Genomic DNA, 15,363 nt, shown 5'->3' on the forward strand with positions numbered 1-15,363 from the left:
CCGAAAGCAGAGCGGGTCCAGTGCGCAGCTTACGGACCGCGCCCGCCCCCAGCTGCCAGGGCCTCGGCGGGCAGGACGCGGCGGGTGACGGGACCGCGCGCAGGGTGCAGAGCACGGCCCGCACGCTCTGCGCCGCTCGCAGCGCCATGTTCGCAGGGGTACCCGGGTCGCGGCTCTACGCCTCGGCCACCCGCAAGGGGAGGTGGAGTGGGGCGGGGTGGGGCGGGGCGGAACGGGGCGGAACGGGGCGGAGCGGGGCAGAGCGGGGCGGAGCGGGGCAGAGCGGGGCGGAACAGGGTGGGTCAGGGCAGCTCCCAGCAGGAACCAGCCGGCTGTACCCAAGCTCAGAGGCGGGGCCGCGGGGGCGGGACAGAGCCTGTTTGGGCCGAGTGCGAAGGGAGGAGACTCCCGGATGAGGGGGCGGGGCAGGGCCTGATTGGGCAGCGCGCGGAGGACGAAGACTTCAGGGCCTGGTGTGACCTCGGATAGGGCGACGCTCAAGAGGGGCGTGATCATGGGGAAGAACCTGAAGCCCGGATGAGGCGGCACCGAGGGGCGGGGACTAGCGTGACGGGCCCGGGTCTGATTGGGCTGCAGGGAGGGGGATTCCAGGCGGGGCCTGGTGGGGGCGGGGCCTAGCCTCAGGCGTGGGTCAGCGGAGAGTGAGAGTTGGGTCGGCAGCTCTCGGGTGTCTCTGGTCTTTGGGGTGTGCTCAGCGCTGGCTCACCGCGGTCCCCGGGAGAAGGGCTTCAAGGAGGGATGGTTTGCTGTGCCAGCACATTCTCACACAATTGAGCCCTGGCGCCCTGGGGAAGGCAAGGCGCCCCCAGTCCTGTTCAAGGATGAGGTCCAGTTCTTTTAGAAGATCAAGGTCACTCAGAGCGGGATTCACAGCAAGGTCCAGCCAGAATCACTCCAGCCGAAAGTGGTCGTTGGACATTGGCCAAAGTCTAGCTGACACACGTGTAGTCCTGACTTTTTGCAATGCTATGAGGACTAACCTCTGACCTTATTCTTCTCTTGCCCAGATTCCTAAGGGGCTGTACAATCAAAAAGATCTTAGAGGGGTTTTATTTAACACTGTAACGTGGCTTACTTTCCACCTTGACTCTGGCACAACATCACACGACAGATAAAGAAGTAAATAAAAATACTTTACCCCCCCACATGTTTTTCTTTGCAAAGAACCGCCTGCAAAGCCGTTCTTGTGGGGAAAAATTGCAACTGAATTAAGAATGTCTGTTAACTACACTAACTGAGAATCTAGCACCTTTTAAATGTCTAAGAGGGAAACAGTTGCCATGTGTTGTCTCTTAGGGTGGCCTATGAGACTTCAGGTATAATGGGACGCCTGGTCTCCACAAGTCCTTAGCTTGACCCATACCTTTGTATTGATTCCAGGCCTGTGGAATCAATTGCCAATCAGATTTTTTTTTTTTTTTTTTTTAATCCAGACAGGATCTCACTTTGTCACCAGGTTGGAATTCGATGGCCAGACGGCTTACTGCAGCCTCCACCTCCCAGGGCTCAAGCAATCCTCCCACCTTAGCCTCCTGGATAGCTGGGACTACAGGCACACCACCATGCCTGAATAATTCTGTTTGTTTTTTGTAGAGATGAGGTCTCACTATGATACCCAGTTTGGCCTAACTTCTTAGACTCAAGTGATCCTTCTGCCTCGGCCTCCCAAAGTGCTGGGATTATAAGTGTGAGCCATCACATATGGACCAGAAAAATCTTTGAAATGTGAACCCCAAATATCTGAAACAAGACTCAGTCAATTTAGGAAGTTTGTTTTGCTAAAGTTAAAGACACACCCGTGAAACAGCCTTAGGAGGTCCTGATGACATGAGCACAAAGTTGTTGGGGCACAGTTTGGTTTTGAACATTTTAGGGAGACATGTGACATCAATCAATAAATGTAAGATGTACATTGGATTGGTTAAGATGAGAGAGAACTTACCGGGCACAGTGGCTCACGCCTGTAATCCCATCACTCTGGGAGGCCAAGGAGAGCGGATCATGAGGTCAGGAATTCAAGACCAGCCTGACCAACATGGTGAAACCCTGTGCCTACTAAAAATACAAAAAAAAATTAGCCGGGTGTGGTGACTGCGCCTGTAATCCCAGCTACTCAGGAGACTGAGGCAGGAGAATCGCTTGAACCTGGCAGGTGGAGGTTGCAGTGAGCCCAGATTGTGCCACTGCACTGCAGCCTGGGCAACAGAGTGAGACTCCATCTTAAAAAAAATGAGACAATTTAGTCAGGCACGGTGCCTCATGCCTGTAATCCCAGCACTTTGGGAGGTTGAGGCAAGCGGATCACGAGGTCAGGAGTTTGATACCAGTCTGATCAACATGGCGAAAAACCATATCTACTAAAAATACAAAAATTAGCCAGGCGTGGTGGCAATCACCTGTAATCCTAGCTACTCAAGGGGCTGAGGCAGGAGAACTGCTTGAACCCTGGAGGCAGAGGTTGCAGTGAGCCGAAATCACACCACTGCACTCCAATCTGGGTGACAGAGCAAGACTCCGTCTCAAAAAAAAAAAAAAAGATGAGACAACTTGCAGGGAGGGGGATTCCATGTCACAGGTAGACAAGAGACAAATGGTTGCCTTCTTTTGAGTTTCTGATTAGCCTTTCCAACAATCAGGTACACATTTATTTCCTTGAGCTGAGGGATGACTTTGATAGAGTGGGAGGCAGGTTTACTCTGAGCAGCTTCCAGCTTGACTTTTCCCTTTAGCTTAGGGACTTGGGACTCCCAAGATTGAGTTTCCTTTCACAGAATCCACCTATGACCTATAAACCCCTCTCTTTGGGTTGTTCAACCTTACCAGAACAAACCAAAGCATACCCATTGGTGTGAACCACAGCTCACTGCAGCCGTGACCTCCTGGGCTCAAGTGAAGCTTTTGCCTCCCTAAAACATGTAAAACCAGGCTGTAGCCCAACCACCTTGGGCACATGTTCTCAGGATCTCATGGGGCTGTGTCATTGGTTATGGCTCAAAATAAATCTCAACTGTTTTGCAGAGTTTGACTTTTTATCAACAGCTAAAAACAGTCCAGGAGGCCACTTTATTACTTCACAGATCCCAAAATGACACCAGTTGGCTAGAGGAGGTCCCCAAACACCCATGGGACCTTGGTCCCCCGCCTGTGTGCAGGCTCTTGTCACAATTGTAACTGCCCAATGGCTGCCTAGAGCTGATTTCTCAAGACAGGGGAATTGCACTAGAGAGAGTAACGCATGCAGAGTCCGCTGTGCAGGAGAGGGGCGTCTTATTACTACTTAAATCAGTGGCCCCAGGGGGCATTCAGGGAATCAGAGGTTTTTTTTCATTTGTTTGTTTTTGAGAGGGAGTTTCGGAGTTTCCCTCTTGTTGCCCAGGCTGTAGTTCAATGGCACAATCTCGGCTCACCGCAACCTCCGCGCTACCCCCACCCCCCACTTTCAAGTGATTCTCCTGCTTCAGCCTCCCCAGTAGCTAAGATTACAGGCATGCACCACCACCTCTGGCTAATTTTGTATTTTTAATAGAGATAGGGTTTCTCCATGTTGATCAGGCTGGTCTTGAACTCCTGACCTCAGGTGATCTGCCTGTCTCGGCCTCCCAAAGTGCTGGGATTACAAGCGTGAGCCACAATGCCTGGCCGAGGATCAGAGACAATTTGGTGGGAGGAGAGGGGCAGTGAGTCGGGGAGTGCTGACTGGTTGGGTTGGAGATGAAATCATGGGGCGTCACTATCTTGCGCCGAGTCAGTTCCTGAGTGAGGCTACCAGATCAGGTGGTCCAGTTTCTCCATCGGGTGGTGCCGGTTGAGCCATCAAGTGCGGGGTCTGCACAGCATCTCAAGTGCTGGTCTTAGGAGCAGTTTAGGGAGGGTCAGAATCTTGCAGCCTCCAGCTGCATGACTCCCAAACCATAATTTCTAATCATAGTAGTCTACTCCCCAGGCAAGAAGGAGGTTTGTTTTGGGAAAGGGCTGTTATCATCTTTGTTTTAAACTATAAACTAAGTTCCTCCCAACGTTAGTTCAGCCTACGCCCAGGAATGAACAAGGACAGCTTGAAGGTTAGAAGCAAAATGCAGTTGTTTAAGTTGGATCTCTTTCACTGTCTCAGTGATAATTTGCAAAGGTGGTGTCACCACCTCACGAATGAATTCAAGAAAAAGTTGGAAAATAATGAATGTGTGGAGATTTACTGTGACATACACACTCAAGAAAGGGGATCATGGGTGGACTTCGCAATGGGGCTTGGGATTTCTATCTGTATGGATTTCTTTAAGAAATGGAATATGCATGAAGGTTTCTGGAAAAAGGTGGAGACTTCTCAGAACTGTGGTGGCACCCATTTTTACACCAAATATGGGTGTTCCTGGAATTGTCGTGATGCCTTAGTATGTTAATGAGTGTATAATGAGGTCCTAGGTTGGGTCCAGTTGGTTTTAGCCAGCTTGGCCCACACCCTGATTTTTCAGGGTCTTATCAGCCAATAGCTTATGCGGCCTGGAAGTTTCTATTCTCCTGCCACCGCCCTGTATCCTTCCAGTCTCAAAGAGGCTCAGGGACGCCAAACAGGATGGCAGAATCCAGAACTTACCTAAAGAGGAATAAAGACTTGTCCAAGGGTCAGAAGCGGCTTCTTGGTGGAGACTGGACCCAAGCCAGTCACTAATGCAAGAATATTCAAAACGCCGGGGGCTGAGACCCAGGGTGCGCAATTCTTTGCTTCATCAGCCAGCCCAGTGACCAAGGCCTTCCGAGAAAAGCTGAAGTCATCATCCCCATCCAAGAAGTCAGAAAAAAATTAGGTTCTGGGAAAGACCTCGCCTCTAACACAGATTTTATGGTGCGGCCGTGAGTCAGCAGAGAACTACTGTTATGAAAAACACCTTAAACTGGGCGGTCGTGGTGGCTCATGCCTGTAATCCAAGCACTTTGGGAGGCCGAGGCAGGGGAATGACAAGGTCAGATCGAGATCATCCTGGGTGACATGTTGAAACTCCATCTCTACTAAAAATACAAAAATTAGTTGGACGTGGTGGCTCGTGCCTGCAATCCCAGCTACTCAGGAGGCTGAGGCAGGAGAATAGCTTGAACCAGGGAGTTGGAGGTTGCAGTGAGCTGAGTTTGCGCCCTTGCACTCCAGCCTGGTGACAGAGTGAGACTTGGTCTCAAAAAAAAACAAAAAAATAGAACAACACCTTGAGCTCCACACACACCTTCAGTACTGTTATGAGAGGGCTCCCAATCCAGACCCAACAGAGGGTTCTTGGACCTCGTGCAAGAAAGAATTTGGGGCCAATCTATAAAGGGAAAGCAAGTTTATTAGAGAAGTGAAGAAAAAATGATGGCTTCTCCATAGACAGAGCAGTGTATGGGCTGCTCAACTGAGTATACTTATAATTGTTTCTGGATTATTTGCTAAACAAGGGATGGATTATTCAAGAGTTTCCCAGGAAAGGGTCAGGAATTTCCTAGAACTAAGGGTTCCTCCCCTTTTTAAACTGTTGGGTAACTTCTGGATGTGGTCATGACATTTGTAAACTGTCCTGATGCTGGTGGGAGTGTTTTTTAACATGCTGATGCACTATAATCACCGTATAATGAGCAGTGAGCACTACCGGAGGTCGCCATCTTGGTTTTGGTGAGTTTTGGCTGGCTTCTTTAACTCATCCTGTTTTATCAGCAAGGTCTTTGTGACCTGTATCTTGTGACAATCCTATCTCATCCTGTGACTAAAAAAGGCAGGTGAATCGCTTGAGGTCAGGAGTTCGAGACCAGCCTGGGCAACGTGGAAAAACCTCATCTCTACTACAAATCCAAAATTTAGCCAGGCGTGTTAGCAGATGCCTGTAATCCCAGCTACTCGGGAGGCTGAGGCACAAGAATCACTTGAGCCTAGGAGACAGAGGTTGCAGGGAGCCAAGATCGCACCGCTGCACTGCATTCCAGCCTGGGTAACAGAGCAAGACTCTGCCTTAGGAAAAAAAAGAAAAAAAAAAAAAGAATGCCTAACCTCCTGGGAATGCAGCCCACCAGGTCTCAGCCTCATTTTACCCAGCCCGTATTCAAGATGGAGTTGCTCTTGTTCAGATACCTCGGACAGTACCACAGGGTGCACACCATGGAGTGTGTGTGTGTTTGAGGAGCCCATAGGTCGTTGCACTGAGCTTCCGCCCTGCTATGAACTTAGGGTTGCCACCACATCTGTGCAGTGGCTTGCAAGGGCCGTCATACCCACTTTTCTTTGAGTAAATCATTCTCATCTATTCGGCCTTTCTTGGGTGCCTGGTACCATGTAAACATCTTTTTATTCCTCTCCAAACCTCCTTCTGGTAGGTGTTAACACTCATTTTATAGATGAGGTTCAGAGGTTAAGGCACTTCCTAGGAGTGGAATCCAGGGGTCATTTTGTGGCTTAAGTAGCTCCTAGGTGGGCATAATAGACCTTGGCCTCAAGGCTAACTGGAAAGCAACTGTTCTCTTTTTTTTTTTTTTTGAGATGAAGTCTCACTCTCTCACCCAGATTGGAGTGCAGTGGCGCGACCTCAGCTCACTGCAACCTCCGCTTCCTTGGTTTAAGCGATTCTCCTGCCTCATCATCCCAAGTAGCTGGAACTACAGGCGTGTACCACGATGCCCAGCTAATTTTTGTATTTTCAGTAGAGACGGGGTTTCACTATGTTGTCCAGACTGGTCTGGTCTCAAACTCCTGACCTTGTGATATGCCTGCCTCAGCCTCCCTAAGTGTTGGGACTACAGGCATGAGCCCAGCCTTTTTCTCTCTCTCTTTTTTTTTTTTTTTTTGGTGTTTTTTGAGATGAGGTCTTGTTCTGTTGCCCAGGCTAGAGTGCAGCGAGGCAGAGATGGCTCAGTGCAGCCTCCACGTCGTAGGCTCAGTCGATACTCCCACATCAGCCTCCCGAGTAGCTGAGACTATAGGCGTGCAACAACGTGCTCAGCTAACTAAAAAAAATTTTTTTGTAGAGATGGGGTCTTGCTTGTTGCCCAGTCTGGCCTTGAACTCCTGTACTCAAGTGATCTGCCCCCTTGGCCTCCCAAAGTACTGGGATTCCAGGCATGTGTCCCTGTGCCTGGCCAACACTGCTCTTAAGCTCTGCTCCACTTGCCTTTGTTTGGGATGCTGGCTGGATCACACCCGTCTACCTTGAGCTACATCTTGGCTAACTTCTTTCCTGTCAATATTTTGTTTTCTATCGTTTCATTACAAGCCAGGCCAGCATCACGCCACTTAGGCCCTAACGTATTTATTCTCAACTCTGCTAACTCATATGTTGGGAAGAAAAAGATTACACATCAACCTATGAGCTAGAAAAAGGCCCTTCTACCAAAAAGTATGAGGTATGGTTTTTTTTTGTTTTTTTTTGTTTTTTTTTGTAACAAGCATTGAAGACGTCAAAATTTCTTTCTTCTTTTTCAACCTGGTAATCTTTGTAAGCTCCTAGTTTGAGATTTTAAAGGTCATCTCATTGCACATTTAGTATAAGTGCTGGTGGTCATTTCTTGCAGGTGTTTTGAGAGGGGCCCATTCATCTCTTTGAACTGAAAAACATCTTTTCCTCTTATAACAGTACAATAGGCTGGGTGCAGTGGCTCACGCCTGTAATCCCAGAACTTTGGGAGGCTTAGGTGGGCGGACCACTTGAGGCCAGGAGTTTGAGACCAACCTGGCCAACATTGTGAAACTCTCTCTATATAAAAAATACAAAAATTACCCAGGCATGGTGTTGCGTGCCTATAGTCCCGATACTTGGAAGGCTGAGGCACAAGAATCACTTGATCCTGGGAGGCAGACGTTGCAGTGAGCTGAAATCATCACTGCATTCCAGCCTGGGCAACAGAGTGAGAAAAAAATAAAACAAAAAAAAAATAATAATAAAAATAAAACAAAACCTTTTATAATCCAGCATTCCTCATATTTATTTGACCCAGAAACATTTTTGGAGAAACGACACTTGTTATGGATAGAATTGTGGCTCCTAAAGAGATATGTCAAAGTCCTAAGCCTCAGTTCTTCTGATGTGACCATCCTGGGAAACAGATCCCCGCAGACATATTATAATTAGTTTGGATGGGGTCACTCTGGACTACAGTGGACCCCTAATCCAATATGGCTGACGTCCTGATAAGAGCAGAAGGAGCACAGGCTCCCAGCAAGACTCTTCCCATCTGGGAGTGATGCATCTAGAAGCCAAGGGACACCAAGGCTTGCTGGCCAACACCAAAAGCCAGAAGAGTCAAGAAGCATTCTTTCCTAGAGCCCTCAAAGGGAGCATGGCACTGCCAACATTTTTTTTCATTCTTTTTTTTTTTTTTGTAGATGAAGTCATAGTCTCTTGCCCAGGCTGGAGTGCAGTGGTGCCATCTCAGCTCCCTGCAACCTCTGCCTCCTGGGTTCAAGTAATTCTTCTGCCCCAGCCTCCCAAATAGCTGAGACTACAGGCTCCCACCACCAGGCCCGGCTAATTTTCGTATTTTTAGTAGGGACGGGGGTTTCACCATGTTGTCCAGGCTGAACTCCTGGCCTCAAGGGTTCCACCTGCCTTGGCCTCCCAAAGTGCTGGGATTACAGGCATGAGCCACCAGGCCCAGCCACTGCCAACATCTTGATTGTAGACTTCCTGGCTCCAGAACTGGGAGAGAATACATTTCTGTTTTTTGTTTGTTTGTTTGTTTTTTTGAGATGGAGTTTCGCTCTTGTTACCCAGGCTGGAGTGCAATGGTGTGATCTTGGCTCACCGCAACCTCCGCCTCCTGGGTTCAGGCAATTCTCCTGCCTCAGCCTCCTGAGTAGCTGGGATTACAGGCACGCGCCACCATGCCCAGCTAATGTTTTGTATTTTTTTTAGTAGAGACGGGGTTTCACCATGTTGACCAGGATGGTCTCGAGCTCTTGACCTCGTGATCTACCCGCCTCGGCCTCCCAAAGTGCTGGGATTACAGGCGTGAGCCACCGCGCCTGGCCCATTTCTGTTGTTTTAAGCCACTCTGTTTGTGATACTTGGTTCTGGCCACTCTGGGAAACTAATACAGCATCCATTAGCATCTCTCAGACACAGTTTGAGAAACTCTGAAACTAGAATCATTCAAAAGCAACCCCTGACAGACCAAAAAAGATGAAATAGTCAGCCAGGTGCAGTGGCTCACACCTGTAATCCCAGCACTTTGGGAGGCTGAGGTGGGCGGATCACAAGGTCAGGAGATTGAGACCATCCTGGCCAACATGGTGAAACCCCAACTCTACTAAAAATACAAAAAAATTAGCTGGGCGTGGTGGTGCATGCCTGCAGTCCCAGCTACTCAGGAAGCCAAGGTAGGAGAATTGCTTGAACCCAGGAGGCAGAGATTGCAGTGAGCAGAGATGGTGCCACTGCACTACAGCCTGGGTGACGGTGTCAGACTCCATCTCAAAAAAAAGATGAAATAATTAGTCTGTAGAGGAAATTGTTTTTTTCAACTTCCATGTAGCATTTGTTTTATTTCTATTAAGAGGAAATACATTTGAACAAAGAAGCTCTCATAGCACTGGCAGTTTTACATACGTCTCTGTTATTCTAATATTTTTACTTTCTGGGCTTGGTAACTCTTCAATGGACACAGAAGCTATGACCTAGAGAGACTATAAAGTTGCTGGTAAGCACAGGCCCAAAGCCCTGGGCGTCCCCACTTGAAGACGATGGTGTGTAGATGAACAGCTTAGGCCTTGGGCAAAGCTTGTGCTGGCTGAGAGCTGCAAGCCTGGGGCAGTGATCCTGGCTGCTCTCTGCTGCTTCCAGGCTCCTCTGTCTTACATTTAATGCCCAGGAAACTCAGTATTTTCATGAGCAGCAAATCTACAATCTCTCCTTCCTCCGACAGCTGCAAGAGAGAAAGAACCAAGCAATGTACATAGAACCATTCTCTTTGGGGGCTTTGTTTTCTAAGAGGAAAACACTATTTTTAATTTAATTTGACTTAATTTTATTTTGTTTTATGTCTCCCTCTGTTGCCCAGGCTGGAGTGCAGTCTCGTAATATCAGCTCACCACAAGCTCCACCTCCCGGGTTCAAGCAATTCTCCTGCCTCAGCTTCCTGAGTAGCTGGGATTACAGGTGTGTGCCACCACGCCCGGCTAATTTTTGTATTTTTAGTAGAGACGTGGTTTCACCATGTTGGCCAGGCTGGTCTCAAACTCCTGGCATCAAGTAATCCACCTGCCTCAACCTCCCAAAGTGGTGAGATTACAGGTGTGAGCCACTGCATCACGCCCAGCCGGAAACACAGTTCTATTGTCCCGTCTGCTCCCAGCCTAGGTCACTTCACTGTGCAGAGCTGTTTTAGGATGGGAAGGCCTCCCTCTGGGAACCCCAGGGTTGTGTGCTCCATCCTTTATCCTCAGCGAGCTCCCTTCTCCTCTCTGTTGAGGATGACTGGGTTTTCACTGCAACATTTCAACTTCCCAAGCCAGAGCAGAGTAAGCCTCAGCTGGGGGGCTGACCCGCAGTTAAGCAGCACTGGTAGCACGTGGGCCCCGTACTGAGATGAGGGTCTCCCCTTTTCCTCTAGGTCAGAGTGTTGGTGGTGGTGCCTTCTTTCATCATTTTTTTTTTTTTTTTTTTAAATGAGACAGAGTCTAGCTCTGTCATCCAGGCTGGAGTGCAGTGGCTCAATCTAGGTTCACTGCAGCCTCCGCCTCATGGATTCCAGAGATTCTCCTGCCTCAGCCTCCGGAGAAGCTGGGATTACAGGCAACCATTACCACATCACGCCAGCTAATTTTTCTATTTGTGGTAGAAACGAGGTTTTACCATGTCGGCCAGGCTGGTCTCAAACTCCTAAACTCAGGTGATTCACCCTGCTCAGCCTCCCCAAGTGTTGGGATTACAGGGGTGAGTCACCGTGCCAGGCCCTTTAGTATTTTATTATTATTCCTTCTGCTTGCTCTGTTTACCTCCTGGCCTAGCCTGGTATGGGAGGAAGTACTGGGAATGAAAAACTCAATAGGTGTTTCTCTCCGGCTTTCCCACGCTTCTCAACCATACATACATATTTAAGAGTGACTTAAAGCCAACAAAGAACTTCTAGGAAACAAGAACAGCAGACGTCACATAAGGGATGTAGGTGCCAAACAGTAACCTTCAGTAAACTGGTGCGAAAATGCCCTCCACCACCCCAACAGAGGCTGTTAAGAATTTAAGCACAGGCTGAGCACAGGGATTCATACCTGTAATCCCAGGATTTGGGGAGGCCAAGGTGAGAGTGCTGCTTGATCCTAGGAGTTCGAGTTAATCCTGGGCAACATAGTAAGACCCCATTTCTACAAATAATTTTTTTTTTTGAGACAGAGTCTCACTCTGTCATCCAGGCTGGAGTGCAGTGGCGAGATCGTGGCTCACCACAACCTCTGCCTCCCGGATTCAAGCGATTCTCCTGCCTCGGCCTCCCGAGTAGCTGGGACTACAGGCGTATGCCACCATGCCTGGTTAATTTTTGTATCTTTTAGTAGAGATGGGGTTTCACTATGTTGGCGAGGCTGGTCTCGAACTCCTGACCTCATGATCGGCCCACCCTGGTATCCCAAAGTGCTGGGATTACAGGCATGAGCCACTGTACCTGGCCCAGTATTTTTTTAAATTTTAAAATTATATTAAAAATAGGAAACACTTCATGAATTTGCCTGTCCTCCTTGTACAAGGGGCATGCTCATCTTCTCTGTATCATTCCAACTTTACCATATATGCTGTTGAAGTGAACACTGCCTCAGTATTTTCAATAATTTTGTGCATGAAGCAAACTTTGTATTAAGTAGTTATGTGTGGAATTTTCCATGTGTGACCTCACGTCAGCATGCAAACAATTTTGGATTTCAGAGCATTCTGAACTGATTTTTGGTTTAGGGATGCCCAATTGGTATAAGATACCCAGCTGGTGTCTGCTGGACAACTGCTTGCTGTGTGGTCACAAAAGTGTTCTGTATCACATGAGAGTTTCGTAGAAATAAAAATTTGTGTTTTCCTTTCTAGACACAGATCCAGGACACACGTTACAAGTGTATCAGAGGCCATGTAGCAACAGAGGAGGGGCAGCATTCTTTGTATTCTTTAATCCTGTGGGCAATAATTTCCTGGTTTCGAGGAAAATAACTCTTAAATAATGATCCTTTAACATGATGGAGTATGTCACCTTTATGAAACCTTTTGCAATTGAGAAAAACAACAACAATACCAAAGTGTTGCTCTTAAATTGAAACGGAAAAAAATCAAAAAAGAGTGTCTTAAGGGTTTGTTAGGCACGCAGATTTTTCTTACTTTCTTTTGAGACAGGATCTTGCTCTGTCACCCAGGCTGGAGTGTAGTGGCATGATCCCAGCTCACTGCAGCCGCCACCTCCTGGGTTCAGGTGATCTCCCACCTCAGCCTCCTGTGTAGCTAGATGTACAGGTGTGTGTCACCACACCCGGCTGGGGCATACAGATTGAAAGAATCTTTCCTACTGGGACAGGAAGGGTGAGCTGCATAATATGTCACGCTTCACACAGGCACACCTCCAGAAGGGCAGGAAAAAAACAAAACGAAAACATTCATCTGAGTCAGACAGACCCAGGTTGAAACCCCACCTTTCCTGCAGTCTAGCTCTGTCGTCCTTAGGTAAATGATTTCAACTCTGTGAGCCTTGGTTTTCTTCTCTGTAAGATGTGAATAATTACATCTACTTCAGAGAGCTGTTTTGAGGACTGAATACAATGTGTGAAGCCTTCAGCACAGATTCCGCTGTGAAGAGAGCACTCTGTAGATGAGGCTGGTGGCCGTTATTAACCTGCTGTCTGCTTGCTCATATCCCTCTTCCTGCAGGGGGTGAGAGGTCGATCCACTCTTCCACTGGTGGGAGGTCTATCGTGAGTACCCAGCTTGTTGCCCTTGGAGCCATGATGACAAGGGTTGAGGTTTTGGAGTGTAGAATGGGTTCTCAACCTTGGCTGTTCACTAACATTAAAATTACCCAAAGAGAGGGCTAGGCATGGTGGCTCATGCCTGTAATCCCAGCACTTTGGGAGACCGAGATGGGTAGATCGACTGAGGTCAGGAGTTCAAGACCAGCCTGACCAACATGGTGAAACCCTGCCTCTACTAAATAAAAAAATTAGCTGGGCATGGTGGTGGGCACCTGTAATCCCAGCTATTTGGGAGGCTCAGGCAGGAGAATCACTTGAACCTGGGAGATGGAAGTTGTAGTGAGCTGAGATGGTGCCACTGAGCTCCAGCTTGGGCAACAAGAATGAAACCTCCATCTCAAAAAAAAAAATGACTCAAAGAGATTTCAAACACACCAAGGCCTGGCTCATTCCCTCAGAGATTCTGTTGGTATTGGTCTCTGATCGTATTGGTGTCTGGTGGTGTAAGTCTCTGGTGGTATTGGTCCCGGGTGGTATTGGTCTCTGGTGGTATCGGTGTTTATTGGTATTGTTCTCTGTTGGTGCTGGTGTCTGTTGGTATTGGTCTCTGGTGGGGCAGTAGTTGTTTCTAAAAGGCCCCAGGTGATTCTAAGGTATACTCAGGGTGGAGGTCACTGATATAGTGAACAGAGTCCCAAATTGGGAATCAGGAGACCTGGCTCTGGTCCCAGGCCTACTCCTTACTTGCTTGTGATTTTGGAGATTTAATGTCCTTCACCTGTGCCTCAGTTTCCCCTCCTGTGAAATGGGGGCTCTGAACTGCAATGATCTCTCCAGTCCCCCTAAAGTCTAACGCTGCTCCAGCTTCTTCATAGTTCAGGGTCAATGACTGATGAAGAATAGACCAAAGACACTCACCTGATAGCATTTTTGCTCCTCACTGAAGGCCACCAGGATGACAGAGATAAACAGGTTCAGCACCACAAACGTCATAAAAACGATGCAGGACCCAATGAGGAAGGAGCCAAGCACTGGGCTATAGTCCAGGACCTGTCAGAAGGAAAACCAGGGTCAGCCAAGCGCCGTGGCTCACGCTTGTGATCCCAGCACTTTGGGAGGCTGAGGTGGGCAGATCACCTGAGGTCAGGAGTTGGAGACCAGCCTGGCCAACATGATAAAACCCCATCTCTACTAAAAATACAAAAATTAGCAGCTTGTGGTGGCAGGCACCTGGAATCTCAGCCACTCAGGAGGCTAAGGCAGGAGAATCACTTGAACCCAGGAGGCAGAAGTTGCAGTGAGCCGAGATCACACCTTTGCACTCCAGCCTGGGTGACAAGAGTGAGACTCCATCAAAAAAGAAAGAAGTGGGGGAAGGGGGGAAAGGGAGGGAAGGAAGGGAAGGAAGGCAGGCAAGCCAGCCAGGGTCATCCAGTATCCTTCGTCCCAGCAGCCACCTCTCCCACTGGGAACCCTCGGAAGGAAAACAATCCTCAGAGCTAGGCAGAGCTTGAAGCCAGGAAGATTCCTTCTGCCTGGGGCTGAGGCTAGGCAAGGGAAGGAGCGGGCAGCCCCTCACTTTCCATGGCTGCCACCTCCAAAGACGGCCGCTTTTTCTGCCCAGGGCAGGGGGAGTTTCCTGCACAGCCCTCCCCTGAGTAGCCAGCACCTGATGTTCCTCTGTGAGCCGAGGTCCCAAGGGCAAGCTATAGGCTCTAGCAGGAGTGTCCACCTAGGGGAGGGGGACATTTCTGTTTGTCCAAACTTGCCTGGTGCCTGCCAGGCCATGGGCCCAAGGGATGGCACGGGGTGGGGAGGACAGGGAGTGCCTTTTCTAATCTTCGTAGAGGCTCAGCGTAAATCGCAGCCCTCATGCCCTCATCCCGTTACCTCCTCGTAGTTGAAGATTCCCAGTTGAAGGCTGATCATCGTCTCTGCCGCATCAAAGAGGGTTTTGTAGGAACGGAGTTTCCAACCAAATATTAAGTTCGACTGTCATGGAAAGAATCCTCATGAACAGGGAAGGAGGCCACCAAGACCCACAAAGCCTGCTGCTTTACAGTCGAATGGGTGGTCTGTGTCAGCCACTGTTGTGGCTGCATTGGTCAAGCTACTGTTCCTACGGTGGTGTGCAAGTGGATGTGTGTACACAACTTGTTTTGTTTGTTTGTGATGGAGTTTTGCTTTTGTTGCCCAGGCTGGAGTGCAATGGCATGATCTCAGCTCACCTCAACCTCTGCCTCCTGGGTTCCAGCAATTCTCCTGCCTCAGCCTCCCAAGTAACTGGGATTACAGGCATGCGCAACCACACCCAGCTAATTTTGTATTTTTAGTAGAGATTAGGTTTCTCCATGTTTATCAGGCTGGTCTCAAACTTCTAATCTCAAGTGATCTGCCCGCCTCGGCCTCCCAAAGTGCTGGGATTATAGGTGTGAGCCACTGCACCCAGCCCCCAC

At 48.8% G+C, this 15,363-nt stretch overlaps 2 protein-coding genes and 1 non-coding gene across 4 annotated transcripts in view; all 3 read right to left on the reverse strand.

The window, feature by feature from the left end:
* GCSH (glycine cleavage system protein H) overlaps window positions 1–241 on the reverse strand; it is a 12,926-nt gene extending 12,685 nt beyond the window's left edge. The window contains exon 1 of one of the 2 annotated variants that reach the window (XM_017541859.2): window positions 2–241. In XM_017541859.2, coding sequence (XP_017397348.1) covers window positions 2–148 — 147 coding nt within the window. In that variant the 5' untranslated portion in view covers window positions 149–241. The remainder of the gene's footprint in view (window position 1) is intronic. The other variant, XM_037743218.1, reaches the window with a different exon arrangement.
* A 9,258-nt stretch (window positions 242–9,499) lies between these two features.
* The window catches only part of PKD1L2 (polycystin 1 like 2), a 118,018-nt gene continuing 112,154 nt past the window's right edge, over window positions 9,500–15,363 (reverse strand). The window contains 3 exon segments of the mRNA XM_037743212.1: window positions 9,500–9,894; window positions 13,826–13,957; window positions 14,798–14,899. Of these exon segments, the coding sequence (XP_037599140.1) occupies window positions 9,733–9,894; window positions 13,826–13,957; window positions 14,798–14,899 (396 nt within the window). The 3' untranslated portion in view covers window positions 9,500–9,732.
* Window positions 11,665–11,771, reverse strand: LOC119473183. Its single transcript, XR_005202390.1, has one exon. It is a non-coding gene; the product is annotated as a U6 spliceosomal RNA (small nuclear RNA).

This window comes from Cebus imitator, unplaced genomic scaffold (assembly GCF_001604975.1).
Source record: "Cebus imitator isolate Cc_AM_T3 unplaced genomic scaffold, Cebus_imitator-1.0 Scaffold137, whole genome shotgun sequence".
Classification (NCBI taxonomy): Eukaryota; Metazoa; Chordata; class Mammalia; order Primates; family Cebidae; genus Cebus; species Cebus imitator.